The sequence below is a fragment of the Myotis nattereri genome, assembly GCF_964212035.1.
Source record: "Myotis nattereri genome assembly, chromosome: 19".
Taxonomy (NCBI): Eukaryota; Metazoa; Chordata; class Mammalia; order Chiroptera; family Vespertilionidae; genus Myotis; species Myotis nattereri.
Window position 1 is genome coordinate 17,435,589 of NC_138095.1, and position 20,782 is coordinate 17,456,370.

Below are 20,782 nucleotides of genomic sequence, written 5' to 3' on the forward strand. Positions count from 1 at the left end.
AAAATTATAGCCAGCGCGTTCAGTCTCAAAATAGAAATAACTATATTTAACAAATGGAGTGCCTTACCATGTGTGCAGCGAGTTATGTCATTATGTAAAAAAAAAGCCTATTTTTCCTAGGTAGTAGTGCAGTTGGGTACAGAAAATAAAATCATTGTTCAAGCCTTCCCTGTATTGGCTGGACGCTCGGCCTCGGCTAGACCAGCAAGCTCAGCCGCCAGGTCCAAAAGGGAGTCTGAAAACTGAACCGTGTGGGGTTGGTGCCAGGTAGAAGGAGCTAGAACGTCCAAACCTTAAGCAATGTGAATTATAGGGCAGAGATTAAGAGTCATTTGACCAAAATAACTCTACCGAGAAGGCAAAGCCCCTTCCATTTGGAAAAATACAAACGTAGCTGTGTGTGAGGCAAGGATTAGCCATCTCTCTGAGGAAATCCAAAGGCAGTTGCTTCTTGGTCTGAAGGTGTGGCTTCGTGTGAGCCACTCCTCCCAGGCCCTTCGTATTCATTTTCCATGGGAAACTGTGTCTCCCCGTCTCCTGGGACTACAGCTACACCCTGGTGTGCTGGGCCAAGTTCAAGGTGGGAGGGGTGGGGACCCGTGGCTAACAGGGATGTGTCTGTGCCCTGTAGGACCTCAAAGCTGCTCACGAGCCTTCTAAGGTCCTTCTTCCGCAAGCACGTGAGCTCACAAAGGAGGAGAAGGAGTGGCTCCGTTGATGAGCACTTTGGGGTGCCGGGCGGATTGAACTGCTTCACCCACATTGCGTGACCTATGTCACTTCATGGGTGATCTCCTCCAGGACCCCACCTAGGAATGTCTATAGCTCAGGTGCATCTGTTACGTCCAAGAGAACCGTGTCTTCTGCCTTCACATCAGAAGGTGGCAGACAATGGAACCTCACTGCCATGGGCATGGTGGGGTCTCTGCGGACTTCCCAAGGCCAAGCCAAGCCGAGCCTCACCAGGCCTCCGGTGGTTTGGTGTTGAACTCCCCAGCCTTGCCAGTGACCAGCATGGGAAGGAGATCTTGAAGATGGAAGGGTTAGGGGATCTGAGATTGTCTTAACCCAATGTGTACATTTCTGTAGACTCTTGGGGGGGGGGGGGGGGCAGGGCGTAGGAGAAAGGGACAAAGATGGCCAGACTGCTTGGTTGGCCCTTCAACTCTAAGTGGATGTTGAAATATCTTCAAAAACAATATCAAAATGTCAGTCTGCAGTGGGCCAAGGTAACTAGGGCAGTAATAATGAAAACAGTGTAAGTTCATATCAAGGGATTTTTAAAGCACTTTCTATAATGAACTCACTAGCTATGGATTGACTTCCCTGCTTTCCCTCTGGCTCAGTCATTAGGCATTACCCTCAGACACTGTGGCTTCCTCCAGGCCAGCCTGCTGGACGTGAGGGGAAGTTACACTGGGCATGTCCACAGATCAAGGCAATAAAACATCAGTGGGGGAACCTATTGCGCTCACGGTGGGATTTTAAGACAAGTGTAAATGAGGACCCTAGTTAACCACCAGGTCCAAGTTCAGATAGGAAGAAATTGGGACCAATCATCCAGGAAATTTGGAAGAGGTTAGCATGACCCAGAGAGGAAGATTTAGAATTCATTGTGCTCTAAAGGGAGAGAAATAATACTGTGATAGAGCCCCAAGCAAGGGAGGAAATAAATACATTAAATACATGATGTAGCGTGGGATCTGAGGTCTTGCACACTAAAAATGAGAATTAGAAGAAGAGATCAGATAAAATAATATGCTACATAACCCACCACCTCAGCCTCCTCCATTTTTCTTTAGAATTCTGAAATGGTGCAAAATTATTTCCAGTTACCAATGGTCTATGCCCAATTGTCTCTGACTTATACAATGAAGCTATAAGGTCAGGAAGTGAGTTCAGGAAGGACTGTGAGAAGAAAAGACCCACCCACCTGGACTAAATGAAGTCCTGGGGAGACTTGCATTGGAACCCCCACTCAGACTTGGATTTAGGTTGAGCTAAGGCCTTAACCTTTCAAGATTCCACTTTCCACCTGGAGAATGAAGATAAAATCCATTTTGTAGGATTTTCTTGATCAGTGAAAAACAGGACACGTGGAGCAGGGAGCACACAGGAGGCACCCCAGATCTGGGCTGAGGGCACTGGGTTGTGGTATGACAGTCAGCAGCAGCCCATGACCTATAACTCCGGACTCCCCTCTCCTCACTCTCTTCTTTCCAGCCCCCCACCTTCAGCACACATGCAGCGACCACCCCATGCAGGACCTGCTGCTGAGCACTTTACACAGCCGCTTCCAGCCTAATTCTCACATGCAGTCACCAAGGAGAAGCTGGGGACCGTGCCAGACCAGGGCAACGGCAGAAGCTCTGATTTCCAGTTTTGCCCACTCTTAGGGGAGGGTGATGGGGTTGAAAGATGGCACAGATACTCCTACCCAATAAGCCTGCCAATCAAAGAGGCCCAGTAGAAGCTGCGGCTGACAGCTGACATACAGTGCCCAGTCTCCCTCCTCCTCCAGAAGGCCCTCCTTGACGCTCCACGTTTACACGAAGGCCCTCCTCTTCCGGTTGCTTCAACGCCCACTGCAAAATCTGTTGCTTAGCTCTGTGCGTGCCTGCCTGAATGCTTCGTGTGGACAGGTCTTTCATGAGGCCAGCGGCCATGTCATTTTCTTCTTTGATGAGCAGATGTCAAGTGTTTCTTGGATTCACTATTAATTGTTTGCCCAGAAAACAGATGGCTTCCAGACTGTGCTAGGTGGTAAGCTATAAGGCTACCTCTGTGGAACCCACTAGGCTCCCCATCAGCACTCAGAGCGCACCCCCCCCCCCTACACACACACACACACACACACTCCTGGCTGAGAAGAAGTCATGAGGGTCCTACGTGGAGGTGGCCTCAGTCCGTACATTATTATGTTCACTGAAGGGCTAAAGGTTTCTCATCTTTGGGGACTTAAATATCCTAAAAACGTTTTGAGGAAGATCTGGTAGAAATTTCAGCACAGCTGTCTCCAAAAGGAGAAAGCGCAGGCTGGTCCACGTTAAGGCCTCACACCACCGGGTCTGCCATCTGCGTGCGCAGATGTGTTCTCTCTGTAGCATCTGAGAGCTCGTGTTCTTCCATGAAATCAGTGTTCTCGAGAGGCAGCTGGTTTCCCTTGCCAGAGACCTGGGCCCTGATGGCTGGAACTGTGTTTATTTTCACTCGGATGCCACCATTTCTCAGGCAAAGGCTTCAATGGACTTCCCAGAGCTTTAAAGAGTGTCCTGTCAGGATGTGGAGTGAGGCATCTGAGAACCTCCCCAGCGCGCTAAGTGGTTCAGGCAGCGCCAGATGCCCTGGACCAGATGGAGCTCTGGGAGGACCATCTGGGAGGGAACCCACTTTCCCAGTGAGCGTGGGGAGGGGGGTGGAGAAGGAGAGTGGGGGAAAGGGAAGGGGAGATTGGAGAGGAAAGAGACAGAGAGAGAGAAGGGGAAGGAGGGAGGGAGGAAGACCGGGAGAGGCTGCCCAGGCTTGGTGACGCCCTGGCTGACAGGTCTTGTCCCCTGCAGACCCCACGCTGTGGACGCAGGAGCACGTGCGGCAGTGGCTGGAGTGGGCGATAAAGGAGTACGGCCTGATGGACATTGACACGGCCTTTTTCCAGAACATGGACGGCAAGGAACTGTGCAAAATGAACAAGGAGGACTTCCTCCGAGCCACCTCCCTCTACAACACAGAAGTGCTGTTGTCACACCTCAGTTACCTCAGGGAAAGTAAGTGCCTGTCTCCTTCTGGGGAGGGAGCCCCCGCCTGGAGGGTGCAGCCCAGGTCCCCAGGGCTGGGGGAGACCTCTGCCTGGCCCGCTCCCAGCCAGACTGGCCTCCCAGGGAGCCAACCCAGGGAAGGGAGCTGGGTCCCCTGCCGTCGGCGTACGTTGGGCAGAAGCTGTAGGAGCTCCGTGTTGGGGCCATGAGGTTACCAGGGTTCCGTGGGCTCCGGCAGACCCTGCGAGCGGGCTGACCCAGTCCTGGGGGGTCAAGGGAAGTAAAATGAGGAATGGAGAGCAAGTAGGGAGCTGTGGCCCAGGGGGTCTGCCCGAGGCTGGCCACGCACGGCCTGTGAGAACCCCCTTCCCAGAAACAGCCCCAGGATGACAAATACAGGGATGCCCTGGCTCGTGTTGTCCAGAGCGATGAGTTAGGGTTCCCACAGCAAATCTAGATCCATGGATTTAGGATTGAAGGATTTGAATGTCTACACATTCAATTCCTCTTATCCTTGGCGTCACTCCGGAGCCTCTTAACCCCGCCTTTAGGGCTGCCACCCACACCCCCTTTTTACTAAGCAGGGAAGAGGGCAGGTGCTGCAGGTCGGTGAGCCCTGTTGGAAGCGTCACCTGACACAGCCAGGAGGAAGGCGCTTGGGAAAGGGAGAGTTTACACAGAGAGCGCGCAGTTGCCCGTAGGATTTCTCTACGGTAGAGGTTCGCTAGCCCCAACACTTTGATACAAAGGTCATTTGATATGCACTACACCCAGAATTCTTTGAGGCCCACTAATAACCCTGGCCTTAACTCTTCATCGGAAGTCCAGGCCCAGTCGTCTACCAGTGCCCCCAAGGATGAAAGGGCTATTCTGTGGCCAGAAAGGATGGTACTGTGATATCGGGAGTTGACGCTAAAGGTAAACAGATGTGGGCTTATCCTACGAGGAAGCTTTCTGAGCCAGCCCTGCCCAGGGACAGACTGGCCGCCTTCGCAGACAGTGTTTGCTGTCAGTGGCCGGGACAGCTGGGGATCTCAAAGGTGCTAAGGTTCGGAGGGAAAGGGTTTGATGATACTCAAGCCCCATCAAAGCTGAGATCCTTGGCCAGGGCCTCCGGGCCGCCTTTCCCATCTCCTGGGCCCGCGGGTGGTCAGTTCTTCATTTGCTCTGCGCTGTCCGGCGGGTCTTCAGCTCACCGTCCTTGGTGTTGTTGTCTGTCTTGTTCGGCAACTGTACGCTGCATGGACTGGGGCAACACACGCTGGCTTCCAACATTAAACATTTAAATAAGTGCCTTCGGGAGTTTCCACCGGTGCCCCTGGGCTCCTCGGTCACCCCTCCGAGGCGTCTGGCATCCAGTGGGGAGTGGGGGTGACGCCGTATATGTTACCACCAGAGCCATGACCTCATGTCTGAGTCTTGCGGCAGCAGGAGGTCAGCCCGAGGCCCAGCCATTTCCAAAAAGGGGGCAACGTTCCACCCAGTTTTTTCCGAGCGTTGGAGAATGAGCGTTTTCTAACCATCTCCGCTTCTCAGCACTTCAGTGTTTATAGACTTTTTAAAAAATAAGGTCTTTGCACAGAACCCTGCAACGAAGGATGCTAGCTGGGCAGGGCAGGGGTGGGTGTGGGCATGAGACGCAGAGACCAGCAAAGCGAAAGTACTGGCCGAACCTGCCTGTGTGCTTCTCCCCAGATCAGGAGGCAGGAGGCCAGGACTCACAGGCCCCATTTCCTCCTTTCTGGGAGAAGAGATGGACCGAGGCAGCCTGGGCCCAGTGACGCAGGGCTCCAGGACAGATGCCCTTGTTGGGGAAATGTCCAAGCCCATTCTGACTGGATGTGGGGAAAGGCCCATTCATGCCGTGTGATCCCCAGACCCCTCTTTCTGGCCGGTCCGTAAACAACCCAAATCCCCACTCAGACTCCCTGTCACAGAGGGACCCAAGCCACAGGCCCTGAAGGAAGACCAACATCTGCTCCAAAAGGCCAGGAATGTGGTGAGCTGGCCATTGGCAGCCACTGAGCAGGCTGGCTACTGACAGAGAGCAGATAACAGCGAGAGTGAAGGAGCGGGCAGGCGACAAAGAAGTGGCGGCCAGAGTGTGGTTGGCTTCTTTTTCTTTCTTTATTTTTTTGTATGTTTTTATTGATTTCAGAGAGAAGGGAGAGGGACAGAGAGACAGAAACATCAATGATGAGAGAGTAACATTGATCGGCTGCCTCCTGCACGCCCCACACTGGGGATCGAGCCCGCAATCTGGGCATATGCCCTGACCGGGAATCGAACCATGACCTCCAGGTTCATAGGTAGATGCTCAACCACTGAGCCACACTGGCCTGGCTCCTTCTTTATTTCGTAAGAGTACGTGTGGACGTGAAGGAAGATGCCCGAAGGTCACAAATAGAAAATGAAGTTTCCAGAAAGGAGATTATTAGTGGAACACGTTTTCAGAGTGGAGAGGAGATGGAACAGAGCATATAAATGGTGCAATGTGGAGTGAAACAGCTCAATGGAAATCGGTCTGTGTCTTGTTAGAAACACCACAGCTGCCTTCAAAAGCCAAAACCGAAATGCCCATATCAAGGCTCATACCCGCTCGCCCGGCAGAGGACTGGCATAGTCTGCAGGCCTTTTGAGGAACCTAGACTTACAGTGACCTGCTGGCCTGGAGGGCAGCTTTGGTTCATGCTTCGTTTTCATTGGTGTCTACCTTCAGGCTCTAGCGTCTGGGACCCTGTGGCCCCGGGTGGTGGTTGGCCTGCTACACCGCGGCAGGAGGTCACGTGGCTGGTGGCCGTCTGCTGCCTGGACGACTGGGAACCCCCTGGTGTCCACCAGCGTGTCCTCAAACGCTGTATTGTTTTTGCAGATGGACTTCCAGCGGATGTTTTGTGCTCAGACGGGGAGGCCGGCACTTTGGGGGAAGAGGCCAGGCCCCTGAGCAGAGGCAGGAGGAAGGGATGCTGGTGCCTGGTGCTGAGTCCCCTGTCCTTCTGTTGAGGAGGGCACGGGGTTCAAGCATCTTGCACTTGGGCAAGAAGTGGAAGGAGAATAGCTGAGCGCCTCCGCACAGAAGGAGGAAGTGCTGTGGGCTAGGGAGTCAGCAGAGACGCGGAGACCTCAGGCCTAAACTGCGCGTCCGGGGCTCCCGACTAGCTGTGCTTCCTCGCAGCCTGATCTCCCCAGACTTTCACAGCAAAAGGGAACCTTAGACTTAGAGGATACGAAGCCCCGGCGTCACATTTACACGTTCTAACAGGCGCTTGAGTAGTCATTCTGGTTGTCTGGGAGGGAAGCTTTAAAAGTAAGCACTGAACCCCAGCCAGTGATTGAGCATCGACCTATGAACCAGGAGGTCCCGGTTCGGTTCCCGGTCAGAACACATGCCCAGGTTGTGGGCTCGATCCCCCATGTGGGGCGTGCAAGAGGCAGCCGATCTATGATCCTCTCACATCATTGATGTTTCTATCTGTTTCTCCCTCTCCCTTCCTCTCTGAAATCAATAAAAATATATTTTTTAAAAAAATAAATAAAAGTAAGCATCAAATTGTAAATGAATTGTCCGGGGTGGAGAATAAATAGCAACATCAAGCCGCTCTGCACCCTGTCTGATAGCCCAGCACGCTCGCATTTATCCGGCCTGCCTGTAGGTGCCTGTCCTTCAGGCCTGGGCTTGTAGGCTGCTCCCCACAGAATGGCCGCACCCTGGTCCCGCTGTGACACCGCCCACCCTTGAGGAGGAGGGAGGGGTGGGCTGGGGAGGATGCACAGAGCATTTAGGATCATTCCGCACCACCTGGGGACACTCGGGCTCAGGTGTGCACCTCCCCAGGTGTCATTCACTAGTGTACGTGGACAGGACGCCCCCTTGTGGACACCACTCGGACTATTTATAATCCCCATTTTAAAGCTGTGGCCACTGAGGTTCAGAAATTGGCTCAAAGGTAGACGGCCAGTGGAGAGCCGCTGGTATCTGAGACCCAGGCCTCTTAAGTCCCGGGCTGAGGCCAGGCCCACAGCCTCCCCTCTGCGTGGAGATGGGTCCGTAGAGCTCGCGCGAACCTGCACCACATCGTCGTCCCTTCGCTGTGTTGGAATCAGCCTCCTCCACGGGGCCTTCCATGTAGAGCCAGACCACTTTCCCCGCAGCTTGTTCTGTTTTTATTTGTCCCAGGAGATAAATGCTTTCCGAAAACTTGCCTGTGGCCTCCTGGAATGAGGCAGATTAAGCCAAACCCTTCACCACACTAACCGTGTCCTTCTCTCCTCCCCGCAGTGCCCACTCAGGGCCCGAGGAGCGGCCCCACGGTATCTCTCTGGGCTCAGCCCGCTTGGCATGGGCCTTATTTACAGCCGTGGCTGCGGGAAATGAGATTGGGTGGGACCTCAAAGGAAGTGAGAGCGGTCCCCAGCTGGCAGTTCAAACGTGGGGCCACTGGGGGGAGTTGGGGGTTTCTGGGAGCCCAATAGGTCCTGGGTGGGGCACCATGGGCAGAAGAAAGTCTTTCTTCATTTTACCAAAAAGTTGGTTTCCATATGTATAACTGGGTCTGGCCTGTGAAAAATTCTGTGAAACTGTGTGTTTGTTTTTGTTTTTTTTAATATATTTTTATTGATTTCAGAGAAAGGGAGAGGGAGAGATAGAAACACCAATGATGAGAGAGAATCACTGAACGGCTGCCTCCTGCACACCCCACACTGGGGATCAAGCCCGAAACTCAGGCATATGCCCCGACCAGGAATCGAACCCCGACCTCCTCATTTATAAGTTGATGCTCAACCACTGAGCCACTGAGGCCGGGCTAAGAAACGGTGTTTTTCAGTAGTAGCGGCACAAGAGATGAAATATGTTGTGTGACAGGGAGGCCACAGAGTGGGTATCTGTCTTGATTCTCATTTTTAATTTAAACTTAATGGGAAACACATTTTGCATCTTGTGGCATTCCCACCGGCAGCTCAGACAGTCGGGCAAAGGTGATGGGCCCGGGCCATTAGGCTGGTGAAGTATTATCCCTTGCAGGCCCGGGTCCGACCAGGAAAGGAGAACAGGGTCCCCGCAGAACAAAAGGCCAGGTTTCCCTGGACTCCGTCGTCAGCCAGGCCCTCCTTCCCTCTGCCTTCCACCCTCCCCACCCCAGCCATTGACACGGTGCAGAGAAAAGAGAGACCCGGATTCAATAGGCTGACTGCGTGAGGCAGGAGACAAAGGCTTTGGCACCGGGACCCCGTTGTCGCTCCTGCTCCAGGTGTCCCCGATGAAGAGCCCCTTGGGTGGGGGCAGTGCGGAGCTGAAGAAAGCCCCATTGTCGGCTCTGCCCCACACCTGCAAAGCGCCGCTCTGCTCATTCCCATCTTCGTTCAGGTCCTAAATACTGTCTCCAGGAGGGATCCCAAGTGGACGTTGATTTTGTGCTTCTGTTTTCACACTGGGAAGGCCATTCCTTTCTGAACAGCAGCCACTTCATGCTTCTCGGCGCCCCCACTAAATAGACAGACACATACGCCCGTATGCACACACTGATACAAGACAAAGAGGCTCGCCAACGATTGTCGTCATTGAAGTGAAACGGACGGAGGGGTGCAGAACTCACGAATGTGCCATTCAAGGGATTATCACAAAGTGAATCCACGCGCTGGTTCAAGTGCCCCCAGGGCAAAGAATAGACTAGAAGCCCCCCTATGCCCGCTCTCCATCATCACCCCCTTCTCCCCAAAGGTTAGCACTGTGCTGACTTCCCACACCAATATTGAGCGGTGTGTTTCTTCAGTTTAGCCCGCAGGGTCTGCTGGACCTGAATGGGGTTCCTGCCCCCCCCGGCTTTCTGGCTGTGTGATCCTGGCCAAGTTACTTGACTTCTCTGAATGCTGGTTTCCTCCGCAGTGAAAGGGGAATCACGTGATACTGGTTTTAAGCGGCTCCTGTAAGGGTTAAGCGAGAGAACAGATAGAGAGCGCCTGACACAATGAGCGTTCGATGAGTTGGCTGCCTTCCCCCTCATCTCAGCCTCTGAGGAGGGGGCATCGGGAAAGACGGGGAGCTCAGTGGACATTAGCCTCACGCAGAAGGAACCTCAACGCAGGAGAAAGAAACCCAAAGTCACAGAGCAGGAGGCCAGGCTCCGGGGAGGACCTCCTCCCATCAGAACAAGTTTCCTTAACACAAGAGTGTGCTGTGCCACCCTCCATAGCCCGAGGAGTGAATAAGGATGGAGAAGGGAAGGGGATGCTGGTCCCTGGGGTGGGGGCAGATGCCCGAAAGCAGCCCCACCCTCGGGAAGGCAGCCTCTCCTTCTAGGAGTGAAACTTGACCCGGGAACAGTCTTGAGGGCAAAACCCTTTCCCTAGGTCACCATGAAAGATGTATTTCATGCGAGCTTTGCGGAGGTCAAAGGACCCTTTCTCTTGGCTTTCTGGGAGTTTCCTGTGGAATTCACGTGTGCCCAAACCAGGACTTTCACCCCGGGGGGAAATTTAATAAATGCGGTTTATCTAAGCTTCGTGCTCTTAGCTAAATCTGCACTAATGACTCAGGCAGCTTGCTCCTCGGAGACCATCATTTTTCTTTATTTGCTCCAGCCATGAGGTTTCAGCCTGGGGGGGGGGGGGCGGGCGGGTAGCGGGGAGAATGTCGGGGACAGAGAGGCAGACATTCTTGGTCTCACTCCTGAGACGTTTTCTGATTCCCCTGGAACGTTTGGTTCCATGGCTTCACCCCCTTCCGGGCGTGGGGAATTATTCCTTCTTGCAGGAGAACCCGTTCATAACTCTGATTCCAGAGAACGGGATCATGCTCCGAGAGCCTTTTATAACGGCTTCATTGTATGTAATCGTGGTGTCTGTGGGAAAGGGGATACACAGTAGCAATGATGATAGTTAGCATTGATTGAACACTTATTACGAGCCAAGGACTTTCGGAGCAATTTATATGGATCATCTTATTCAGTCCTCACAATGCCACACTAAGTGTTACCATTAGTCCGTTTTATAAATGAGGAGCCCATGGCTTAGAGAGATGAGCTACACTGATGGATCACAAGGCTACTAAGTGGTAAGAGGGGCTCTAATTTTATTTTATTAAAATACTAGAGGCCTGGTGCATGAATTTGTGCATGGGTGGGGTTCCTCAGCCAGGCCGGTGATCAGGGCCAATCAGGGCCAGCCTGGGGGGGGGGGGGGCGGGTTCGGGCGGGGACCACAGGAGGTTGGCCTGCCATGGGAGGTTGGCTATGGGAGCTCACTGACCACCAGGGGGCAGCTGCTGCATTGAGCATCTGCCCCCTGGTGGTCAGTGTATGTCATAGCTACTGGCGGGTCGTCCGGTTGTAATGGTCCCTTTGGCTTTTATATATATAGATTTTTTTATCGATTGCAGAGAGGGAATTGAGCCCATGACCCGGGCATATGCCCTTGACCAGAATTGAACCCGGGACCCTTCAGTCTGCAGGCTGACACTCTATCTACTGAGCCAAACTGGCTAGGGCATGGGGGAGGGGCTCTAATTTTAAAGTCTGATTTGCATAACAACTATCTTAAGATGAGGTTGCCCCAGCCTCACTTGGTCCCTAATATTTCTGAGAATGCAATAACCAAAGGCACCTGGTCCTTGGACGTTGCGTGCATGTGTGACCGTCTCCTTTCTAAGCCAGTGACCACGTGGCCACACTCCATCCCTGAGCAGGCTCAGCCCCACCTCCGCCCTCCTCTTTCTTGTCTGAAACAATTTCAGAGCCAGCAAGAAGCCGCCCAGGCCAGGAGTCAGAGGTTCTAGGCAGATGGATGATTTTTCAAAAACTCTCTCCCTCGGCGTCTGGCTGGGAAGGGCACACATTTTCTGGGCGGCACGCAACCGAACGCCCACAGCTGGGTGAGGCAGCAGCTCCACTCGCCTCCCTGCCCTGGCTGGAGACTAAAAATAGGAGTGTCTGCCAGCCCGGTCCCTGCCCGGAGCCCTGGCACCCGAGCCAGGCCGCTCGGCCCAGGGAGCAGGGAGGGCTGTGGAGGAAGACTTGTTCCTCCTCCAGCGCTTATGTCGAGCTCTCGTGTCTCCTGTGAAAGCAGATTCCAGTCCTGTCTGGGGAGCGCCGTGGTTTCCCCGGGAGAATCTCAAGCAGTCTTTGGAGGAAAAAAAAACAAAAAACGCTGACATTTTACAAAATAAAACTCTTGAATGTGCTTGAATCTAAGGAACAAAACCAGTTTTAGGAAAGAAGGGACAACAACAGAAACTATCACGCCTTTGTTTTTTTATCCTTACCCGAGGTCATGCTTGTTGATTTGAGAGAGAGAGAGGAAGGGAGAGAGAGGGAAACATTGACGTGAGAGGAACATCGGTCGGTTGCTTCCCATATGTGCCCTGACTGGGGATCGAACCCACAACCTAGGTACGTGCCCTGAAAAGAATCGAACCCACAACCTTTCCATGGTATGGGATGACATTCCAACCAACGGAGCCACCCAGCCGGGGCGAAAACGATCATGCCTTTAAAATGCCTGCACTAGTGCCCGATGCAGACTAGGTACCCGTTAAAGTTTCATTTTAAAAGATTATATGTCAGCCCTCAGGGATGACAGAAAACCCAAGGTATTATGCCTGGCATTTAGTTGGCAAAGTTGCTATTGGGAGAACGGCCACCCCCTTGCCCCTCCCGCCCCTCCTACCCCTCCAGCGCAGTGACTGAGCATCTGAGTGCCTGGCCCACCAGCAAAGGGACCTGCACAGAAACCCAGAGGCCGTCGGAGCAGCCGACCTCTCCTCCAGGACCAGGAGGGCCCGAGCTACCGGCCAGCGCTGGCCAGCTCTGGCCCGTGGACAAAACAAAACAAAAACAAAGAAGAATGTGCGGCCGCGACTGTGCCTCGGGCCTGCAGAGCCTGCACTCCCGGCCGGCCTCTAAGCGTGCCAGCCCCGGGCCGCAGCTCAGCCCCGTCATTTTGCTGATGAGAAATCACGGTCTAGACATATAAAGCTGCTTACGGGGTGTGGGGGGCAGAACCGGGACAGGCCCTGGTGTTCCGATTCCCCGTCCCGTGTTCCTGCCATGACGTGGCGTGGCCCCGAGGAGCTCTGAAGCATGAAGGCCGCTGGGAGGGCGTGGGGGTGTCCCACCGGCAAGCGGTCTGTCCTCACCCACTCTGACCCTAACCCAGGAAGCTACGGCGGTCCCCAGAATGGATCACAGTGACTGTTTCTTTCTCTCGAGGACTCATGGGTCCCGTCCTATCTCCCTGTCTCTGCCCCTCCCACTCCCCTCTCATGTCACCTCCTACTCGTCATCGCAGGACAGATTTTGGTTCTAACCTGCTTTTGCTTTTGCCTTTCAGGTTCACTGTTGGCCTATAACACCCCCTCCCACACAGACCAGTCCCCACGGCTGAGTGTCAAAGAAGGTGAGTCTGTTCCTTCGGGGGCCTAGAATTTTCCTCGGTACAAGCGGGGCACGGGCCCATGCCTCTGAGATGGGTGGGGGCGTTTCCGGCCTGTGCACCGGCCCTCTGATTCCACACAGCTTTCTCTAGCACCAGAGACACGACGCCAAAGCCGATCCTGCTTGTGCCACTAGTTGGGGGGAAAAAAATACCACAAAGTTTTAAAATGTCGTGTCATAATATCGTAAAGATATGACTTGAAGCTGTGACTCCACAAAAGGAAAATGTTTGGTCATAGAATGCAATGGATATCGCTCGCTTTCCAAGCTGAAAATTGGGTTTTCCCTGTTGAAACTATTGAAATAAAGATTGTAGGGATGCTTGCAATGCTACATTTCAAAGTTGTGAGAACAAATTTTAGCAATTCCAAAGTGGTGATTTGAGGATTTAGTCTCGTTGTTTTGGTTTGGTTTGGTTTGGTTTGGTTAAGAGAGAAAGAAAACAGACTCAGCAAACAATGTTTGCCAGTGACAATTTTAGCAAAGATTACAATAGCATTTCTCAACATCTTTATTTCTGAAACAATAATGTAAAGGTTTATTGCTCCAGATACTGTGTTAGATTCCAGGCATTTAAACAAGTGAATAGAATGATCTGAGGGAGAAAAAAAAAATGTGACTGAGAAAAATCCGCCCAAGGCAAAAGAAAAGTTCCTTGGAGGAGGGGACTCTTGTGTGGGGACTTGAGGAATGAATAGGAGTATGGCAGACATCCTCTCTACCTTGCTCTCTCCTTCACTACTTCTTTTTAGTGCACACCTGCCATTATGTAGAACAGGGGTCCTCAAACTATGGCCCGCGGGCCACATGCAAATACAAATATTGTAATTTTTCCCGTTTTGTTTTTTTACTTCAAAATAAGATATGTGCGGTGTACATAGGAATTTGTTCATAGTTTTTTTTTTTTAAACTATAGTCCGGCCCTCCAACGGTCTGAGGGACACTGAACTGGCCCCCTGTTTAAAAAGTTTGAGGACCCCCGATATAGAATGAAAGCAGAAGTTTTTAGTGTTGGTTGCATTTAAAGTAGCACGGTATCATACTCCAGAGAAACATAATGTTCTCTTCATGGAAGAAACTTCGAGACCATTTGTTTCAAAATCCTCCCGGGTTATGGAGGAAACCTGAGACCCAAACAGCCTGGGTGTCTTGGCCAAGGCCACACCTTTGATCACATGGGACTTTGTGTTTCCTGTTCATAATTTATCATCAAATGATGACAAGAGAATGTAGTGGAGAAAATATACAACATGATGAACCTGATTGTAAACGTCTGTGGTTTTCATTTGCTTCCTTCTCCCCTACCCCCACCTGGGCCGGTCCTATGTCTGCTACTGTTTTCCTTTCCAAATCAGATTTATTTAATTTTGCCATGCAGACTAAATTAGATAGTCTCCTCCTGCAGGCCAAGCCACATTTTACTTGATGGCCTATTTAATAATCTCGATAAGAGAGAAAATGTAGTCCAGCTGGCTTGGTTCAGTGGATTGAGCATTGTCCCATGCACCATAGAGATCGCTGGTTCGATTCCTGGTCAGGGCATAAGCCCGGCTTGTGGGCTCGATCCCCGGTAGAGGGCGGGCAGGAGGCAGCCGATCTATGTTTCTCTATCCCCAAGGTTTCTATCTTCTCTCCCTCTCCCTCCCTCCCTCTCTCTCTCAAAACTCAATAAAAACATTTTTTTTTTAAAGGGAGAGAAAATGTATTAGACTAACACCCTGGCTTGGAGGTCAGGCCACTTTTGGCTTACTTTGGGGAAATCCCTTCATCCCCTGAGCCTTACTTTCCCATCAAGGGAAGGGGCTGAACTAAGTCAGTTCCAGTCAAGCCCAGACTCTCCAGCTGTGGCTCCTTAGGCATGACTCGGGGCCACAGAGTGAGGACTCTGCCTCCATTCAGAGCCACTCTGGTTCCATCTGGTTCCGTTATGGAACTTCCTTTCACTTGCAGATAGGGACCCACTTCTTGGAAGGAGGGAAGGAAAGAAGAGAAAGAGAGAGGAAGGAAGGCCCGGAGGGAGAGGGAAGAAGAGGAGGAAGGGAGGGGGGGGGAGAGCAAGAGGGATGATGGGAGAAAGGGAATACGGAGAACCCTGAAAGTTCCTCCAGCCCCACAGGCTAAGGCTAATGAGACTCTGGGTTTAACTACAGAGTTTGGTTTAGAAGCCAGTTTGGCTAAGTTGAACTGTATTAATAACCAACACATCCCGCCCCCCCCCCCCCGCCCGGGGTCCTAGCTTTCAGCCCTCCCCCCTACCTGTGCAGTGCGTTCCCTGGTCCTTTTGTGCGCAGGGGGTACATCTGTAAGGCCACCCGGCTCATTCAGGCATCGCAGGAGCCGCTCACTAGCTGGGCAGCAACCCTCTCCTGTCATGAATTAGCGGCAGCCTCCCGGCGGATGCACGCTGCGCTGCCAGATCTCATTCAGGTGCTGCCGGGCACTTATCTCCCAGCATTGGCCCTGGCCTCCAGGGACGATTAGGGCTGCGCTTTGCAGGTGCGTCTTTTGTCCCCAGTAAGGCTTGCCACTTGAGCTGTCTTGCTGCTGTGTCGCCTCCCCCTTGTGAGGTGGTCTGAATCTGTCTGAGCAGCCATCAGCCACAAAACAGAGTGCATTAGCAAGACAAAGCTAATCGGGCCTCTCTATCCTCCCCCCACCCCGATTCAATCGCCTCCCCACCTCCTCTCTTCTGCTTTTCTCTAATCCCTACCTTTATTTCTTAAAATATTAAATGGGAAGATAAAAGAGAACACGCACTGCAATCCTGGCTCCGTCTCGTTCAAATGAAGACACACACAGAGCTCCCTAACAAACCGAGATCCCTCTGAAGCACCAGCTGTGTGTGTGCGTGTGCGTGTGCGTATGTGTATGTGTGTGTGTGTGTGTGTGTGCATGCGCTTCACACAGGGCAGGTGCTGGCACCGGGCACAAAGGAAAGAAGTTCAGGAGGTGATGTCTATTAATGCTTCTTCGATGCTCTTACCAGACTAGAATGCCTTTTGACTTGCACATGGCCCAGTCACCCGGCCAGCTTGCCTCTTGAAAATGATTGCACGCTCTAGTCTAAAGGTTATTTGTGCCCACGAAGTAAGACGAGTTTTTAACGTTCAATTTATAGCGGCCTTGAAGCCCCTTTATGAAATAGTCTCTGGTCATAGAGGGGAGCCAACTGGGACAGTTGTTCGTTCCACCGTTCGTTATCAGGGCGCATGCACTTGAGTCACACAGCATGGAAGCATCCATTGCCCGTTTGCAAGAGCAGCCACCACCGTCGTCTGTGTAGAATTCGTGATGCTTTAGACACGTTCACGTGCTGGGCCCCTGCTCTCGAGCCCGGCAGCCTCCCTGGGAGGTAGACATAGTTCTCCCCATTTTGCAGATGGAAAAAGTGAGGCCGGGCGACATTAAATTGCTCGCTGGAGGGCACCCAGGGACTCGACAGCAGAGCAGGGCTCAAACCCAGGTTGTGGGATCCACATCCCTTGCTGCACACTGTCTCCCTGACAGACAGCCTTTCCCCTCTAGCTGACTTTCCACGGCAACAAGACCTGGCCTACGTGTCGTTTGGACGGAGATCTGAATTCCCCCATTATTTTTCTCTGTCCCTGCAGTTTTCCCACTATCACCCCACCTGCATCCCTATTCTATCCTCTTTCCCCAAAGATGAATTCATACGTACCCCCACTTGGCACTACCCCCTAGTCCTCACTACACAGAGAACCACCTGGTGAGCTTTTTTAAAAATGCTGATACCGTAGGACGGATATTGTGCGACTCCACTCCTATGAGGTACCTTGGCCAGGCAAACAGGAAGTAGAATGGTGGCTCCAAGGCCTGGGGGAGAGAGAGGAGGAATGGCGAGTTCTTGTTTAATGGGACAGTTTCCGTGTGGAAAGATGAAACATCCTGATGGTTATGCTTCCACAACGTGAATGCACCGAATGCCACTGAAACACAGACTGAAAAATGGCCAAAAGGGGGAAATTCTTTGTATGTTTTACAACAATAAAAAGGCAGAAATTAAAATAAAAAAATTTAGAATACTGATGCTCAGATCCCAAACATGACCAGTTAATTCAGAATCTCTAGGAGAGACATGTGGGCGTGGAAACTTTTCTTAAAACCCCTGGGTTACTCTGTAGCTTATAGCCCAAATCAAGAAGCCCTGCCAGAGAGTGTAGACCAGGGGTGGGCAAACTTTTTGACTCGAGGGCCACAATGGGTTCTTAAACTGGACCGGAGGGCCGGAACAAAAGCATGGATGGAGTGTTTGTGTGAACTAATATAAATTCAAAGTAAACATCATTACATAAAAGGGTACGGTCTTTTTTTTTTTTTTTAGTTTTATTCATTTCAAATGGGCCGGATCCGGCCCGCGGGCCGTAGTTTGCCCACGGCTGGTGTAGACACACGCTAGAAAGAGGAAAGCAAGACCGCCTCAGAGCCGCACTCTGGGCAGGTGATCTTGACCTTTCGTGGCCCCAAATCCACCTAAAGAAGGAAGAGCAGGGCCAGTTGATGTACTAATGCAGGTGCAGGCTGAGTGAAAGGACCACCTGGTCAGGGCTTGTCGTTGATGATGGTATAATCATCACTGATTTGACAACTTCACCTTAGTGCATCGTTCATATCGCAGGGATTTTTTTCCTTATGTGCCCTCATCGTATGTATCTGAAGAGTAGATAGGTGGGCCTAGCCGGCGTGGCTCCGTGATTGAGCGTCAACCTGTGAACCAGGAGGTCATGGTTCATTCCCAGTCAGGGCACATGCCTGGGTTGTGGGCTCAATCCCCAGTGTGGGATGTGCAGGAGGCATCTGATCAATGATTCTCTCTCTTCATTGATGTTTCTAACTATCTCACCCTCTCCCTTCCTCTCTGAAATCAATAAAAAACAACAACAAACACCTGAATAGGTAGGTGGTAGCTTGAATTTATAGGGAGGACACGGGTTCTAGAAGCTTAGTGGCCTTTCCAAGGACTTGCACGTCCTGCAGCCAGGCCCACTGACTCCTGTGTCCTCAGCTGGACACGCAGCCTGCGAGAGCCAGCAGGTCTCTCCTTTGCCTGCACAACCCTCACTTCCTTGGGGTCTGGCTGGATCTGTGTAAACGCCTCTGACTCCCCAAAAGGCGGAGGAGACTGAGCTCCCTGTTTATGAACTCCTGGAACGCACAAACCCACCATGGCCCATGGAGCCCGAGCGTCCAGGCCCAGCCTGGGAAGCCGGTCAGGACCTGTGCCGAGTGCAGCATCGCTTCTCCACGGGGCACACTGTCTGCCTCGGAGCCCCGTCGCCTGCAGGGCCGCGGCTGATGGAGAAAACGGCTGTGTGCTGGCAGGCCAAGTGTGGGAAAGGGGGCAGGAGACACTCCTTTCTGCGTCCTTTACGGCAAAATGCCTAACAGGCCTCAAGCCCATGCTCCCGAGAGCTCTTTGTCTCTCGAGGCAGTTTCCAGGGGCAGGGCCTGTGCACACAGCCCCCCCACACCCTTTGCAGCTCCTCACTGTCCAGGATCTCGTCTGTGCCTCCCACCATCCCCATGAGACGGCCGGACCGGTGTTATCATGATTCCATTCTGTCCATAAAGCAACGGGACACAGACTGGACAGGGTTCATCTGAAGCCCTTCAGGTGCTGGAGCAGAGCGGGTGCAAATGGAGGCCTCTGGTGTTCCTTCCCCCCTCCAGGCTGCCTCTCACCTCTCAGTGTATTTAACCCCAGCATCTGGAACATTCTTTAATGAATGCTCTCGATTTACCTAAGGCGGGTATTCATCTCACATTTCAGCATTAAAACATAGTGATTAAAATCTCGGGCTCTGAACGCAACAGGCTGTGTGACCTTGGACAAGTCACTCACTCTTTCTTCGGCCTCAGTGTCCTCGTGTAGAAAAGGAGGCTGTTTTAGTGTCCCTTCCGAGATGATGTGCCCATAAATCGCTCAGCACAGTGTCTGACACACCACTGAGTGCTCAGTGTTAGCCCCATGAATTCTAACTATAATGATATTCTTATTGCAAAAGAATTAGATTATGTCGAGGGTTCACCGTTATGCTAGCACTGTGCTGAGGATGGTGAAGGAGCCACCATATCCTATGGCATGGTGATACCACGGGTGAGACTGCCACATTGCTTAACATCTTATTGGGGAGATACACCTATAGAACTATTAAGGAATACTAGGAATCTGAATATCATCACATAGAAAACCACGTGCTACATACGAGAAGCTCTCTGAGAGTAACGAAGGGATGGAAAATCATTAAATGCTACAGTTGGACATCCATCCACTCCAGCCACTCCCGTGACAGAAGGGACTGGAGGCCAGAGATGGCGCGGGTCCAGCCAAGGCCACATGGGGAGCGAAGAGCAGGTGGCAGAGCTTTAAGTCACTCAGCACCTTAGTCAGGAATGGATCGAGTCTGTGATCCCTGCCCTTCTCCACTCCAGCCATTCATCTCTTCATTTATGAAGAGCCCACGTATAGGGGATGCTAGGCCCAGCCCGAGAAGTAGGGTGCACAGCCAGCACCTATCCTTAGGGGCTCACTATCAGAGTCACCAATGGGTCAATAAGTTATTGATACTGTGCATTGGAGTGTGGGTGATATAGACCATGCTACGCCCTCCCTGGGCCGTCCTTTCTGGCTGAATTGCAGAGGCTGATGGGAAGCCTCTAGAAATATGCAGCATGGTCGTGCTGGGAATGGGTATTGAAAGGAAGGGACGATGGTAAACAAGCAAGACACCAGCCAATGTGCCTGGGTCTGTCGTGCACGTATGGGAGTTGTGGTGTGTGAGCCGTGTGTGTGTGTGTGCGCGCGCGCTAATGTGTTTTTATTGATTTCAGAGAGGAAGAGAGAGAAACATCAATGATGAAGGAGAGTCATTGATCAGCTGTCTCCTGCATGCCCCCTACTGGGGGGATCCAGCCTGCAACCTGGGCATGTGCCCTGACCTCCGGGTTCATAGGTCGATGCTCAACCACTGAGCCATGCAGATGGGTCAGCCCTGTGTGTTCACATTGGGTTTGGGGGTAGGGGCCAGGGGAGTCCCTGGGGGTGTGTAGGAGTGTGCCTTCCGGGGGCACCAAGGCCTCAGTGTGACATGAGCACAGAAAACTGAAAGTGGGCTGTGTCACTGTGAGACAGGAAGCTCAGCAAAGGGGCGGAGCCAGGGATCTGCTTCAGAGCGACCAGTGGGGGGAGGGGGGGGGAAGGGCTGAAATATGATTGGCAGGATGAAGGGGCCGTGGGGTTCAGTAGTTTCCTCTCTGCTTTTCTTTTTTTCCCCTTTTTTAAAATATATTTTTATAGATTATTCAGAGAGGAAGAGATAGAAACATCAAGGATGAGAGGGAATCATTGATCGGCCGCCTCCTGCATGTGCCCCACTGGGTTCAGAGGCCAAGGCTCAACCACAGAGCCACACCAGCTGGGCTCTTCTCTGCTTTCCTACATCTTTGGAATTCCCAATAATTGAAAAGATGCCCCAAGAACTTTTGTTTTAATGGGAGAACATGGCCGAAACCGGTTTGGCTCAGTGGATAGAGCGTCGGCCTGCGGACTGAGGGGTCCCAGGTTCGATTCCGGTCAAGGGC

At 52.3% G+C, this 20,782-nt stretch overlaps 1 protein-coding gene across 1 annotated transcript in view; it reads left to right on the plus strand.

Moving 5' to 3' along the window:
- Window positions 1-20,782, plus strand: part of FLI1 (Fli-1 proto-oncogene, ETS transcription factor) — a 117,419-nt gene that overhangs the window by 73,537 nt on the left and 23,100 nt on the right. The window contains exons 4-5 of the mRNA XM_081114141.1: window positions 3,561-3,764; window positions 13,080-13,145. Coding sequence (XP_080970267.1) covers window positions 3,561-3,764; window positions 13,080-13,145 — 270 coding nt within the window. The remainder of the gene's footprint in view (window positions 1-3,560; window positions 3,765-13,079; window positions 13,146-20,782) is intronic.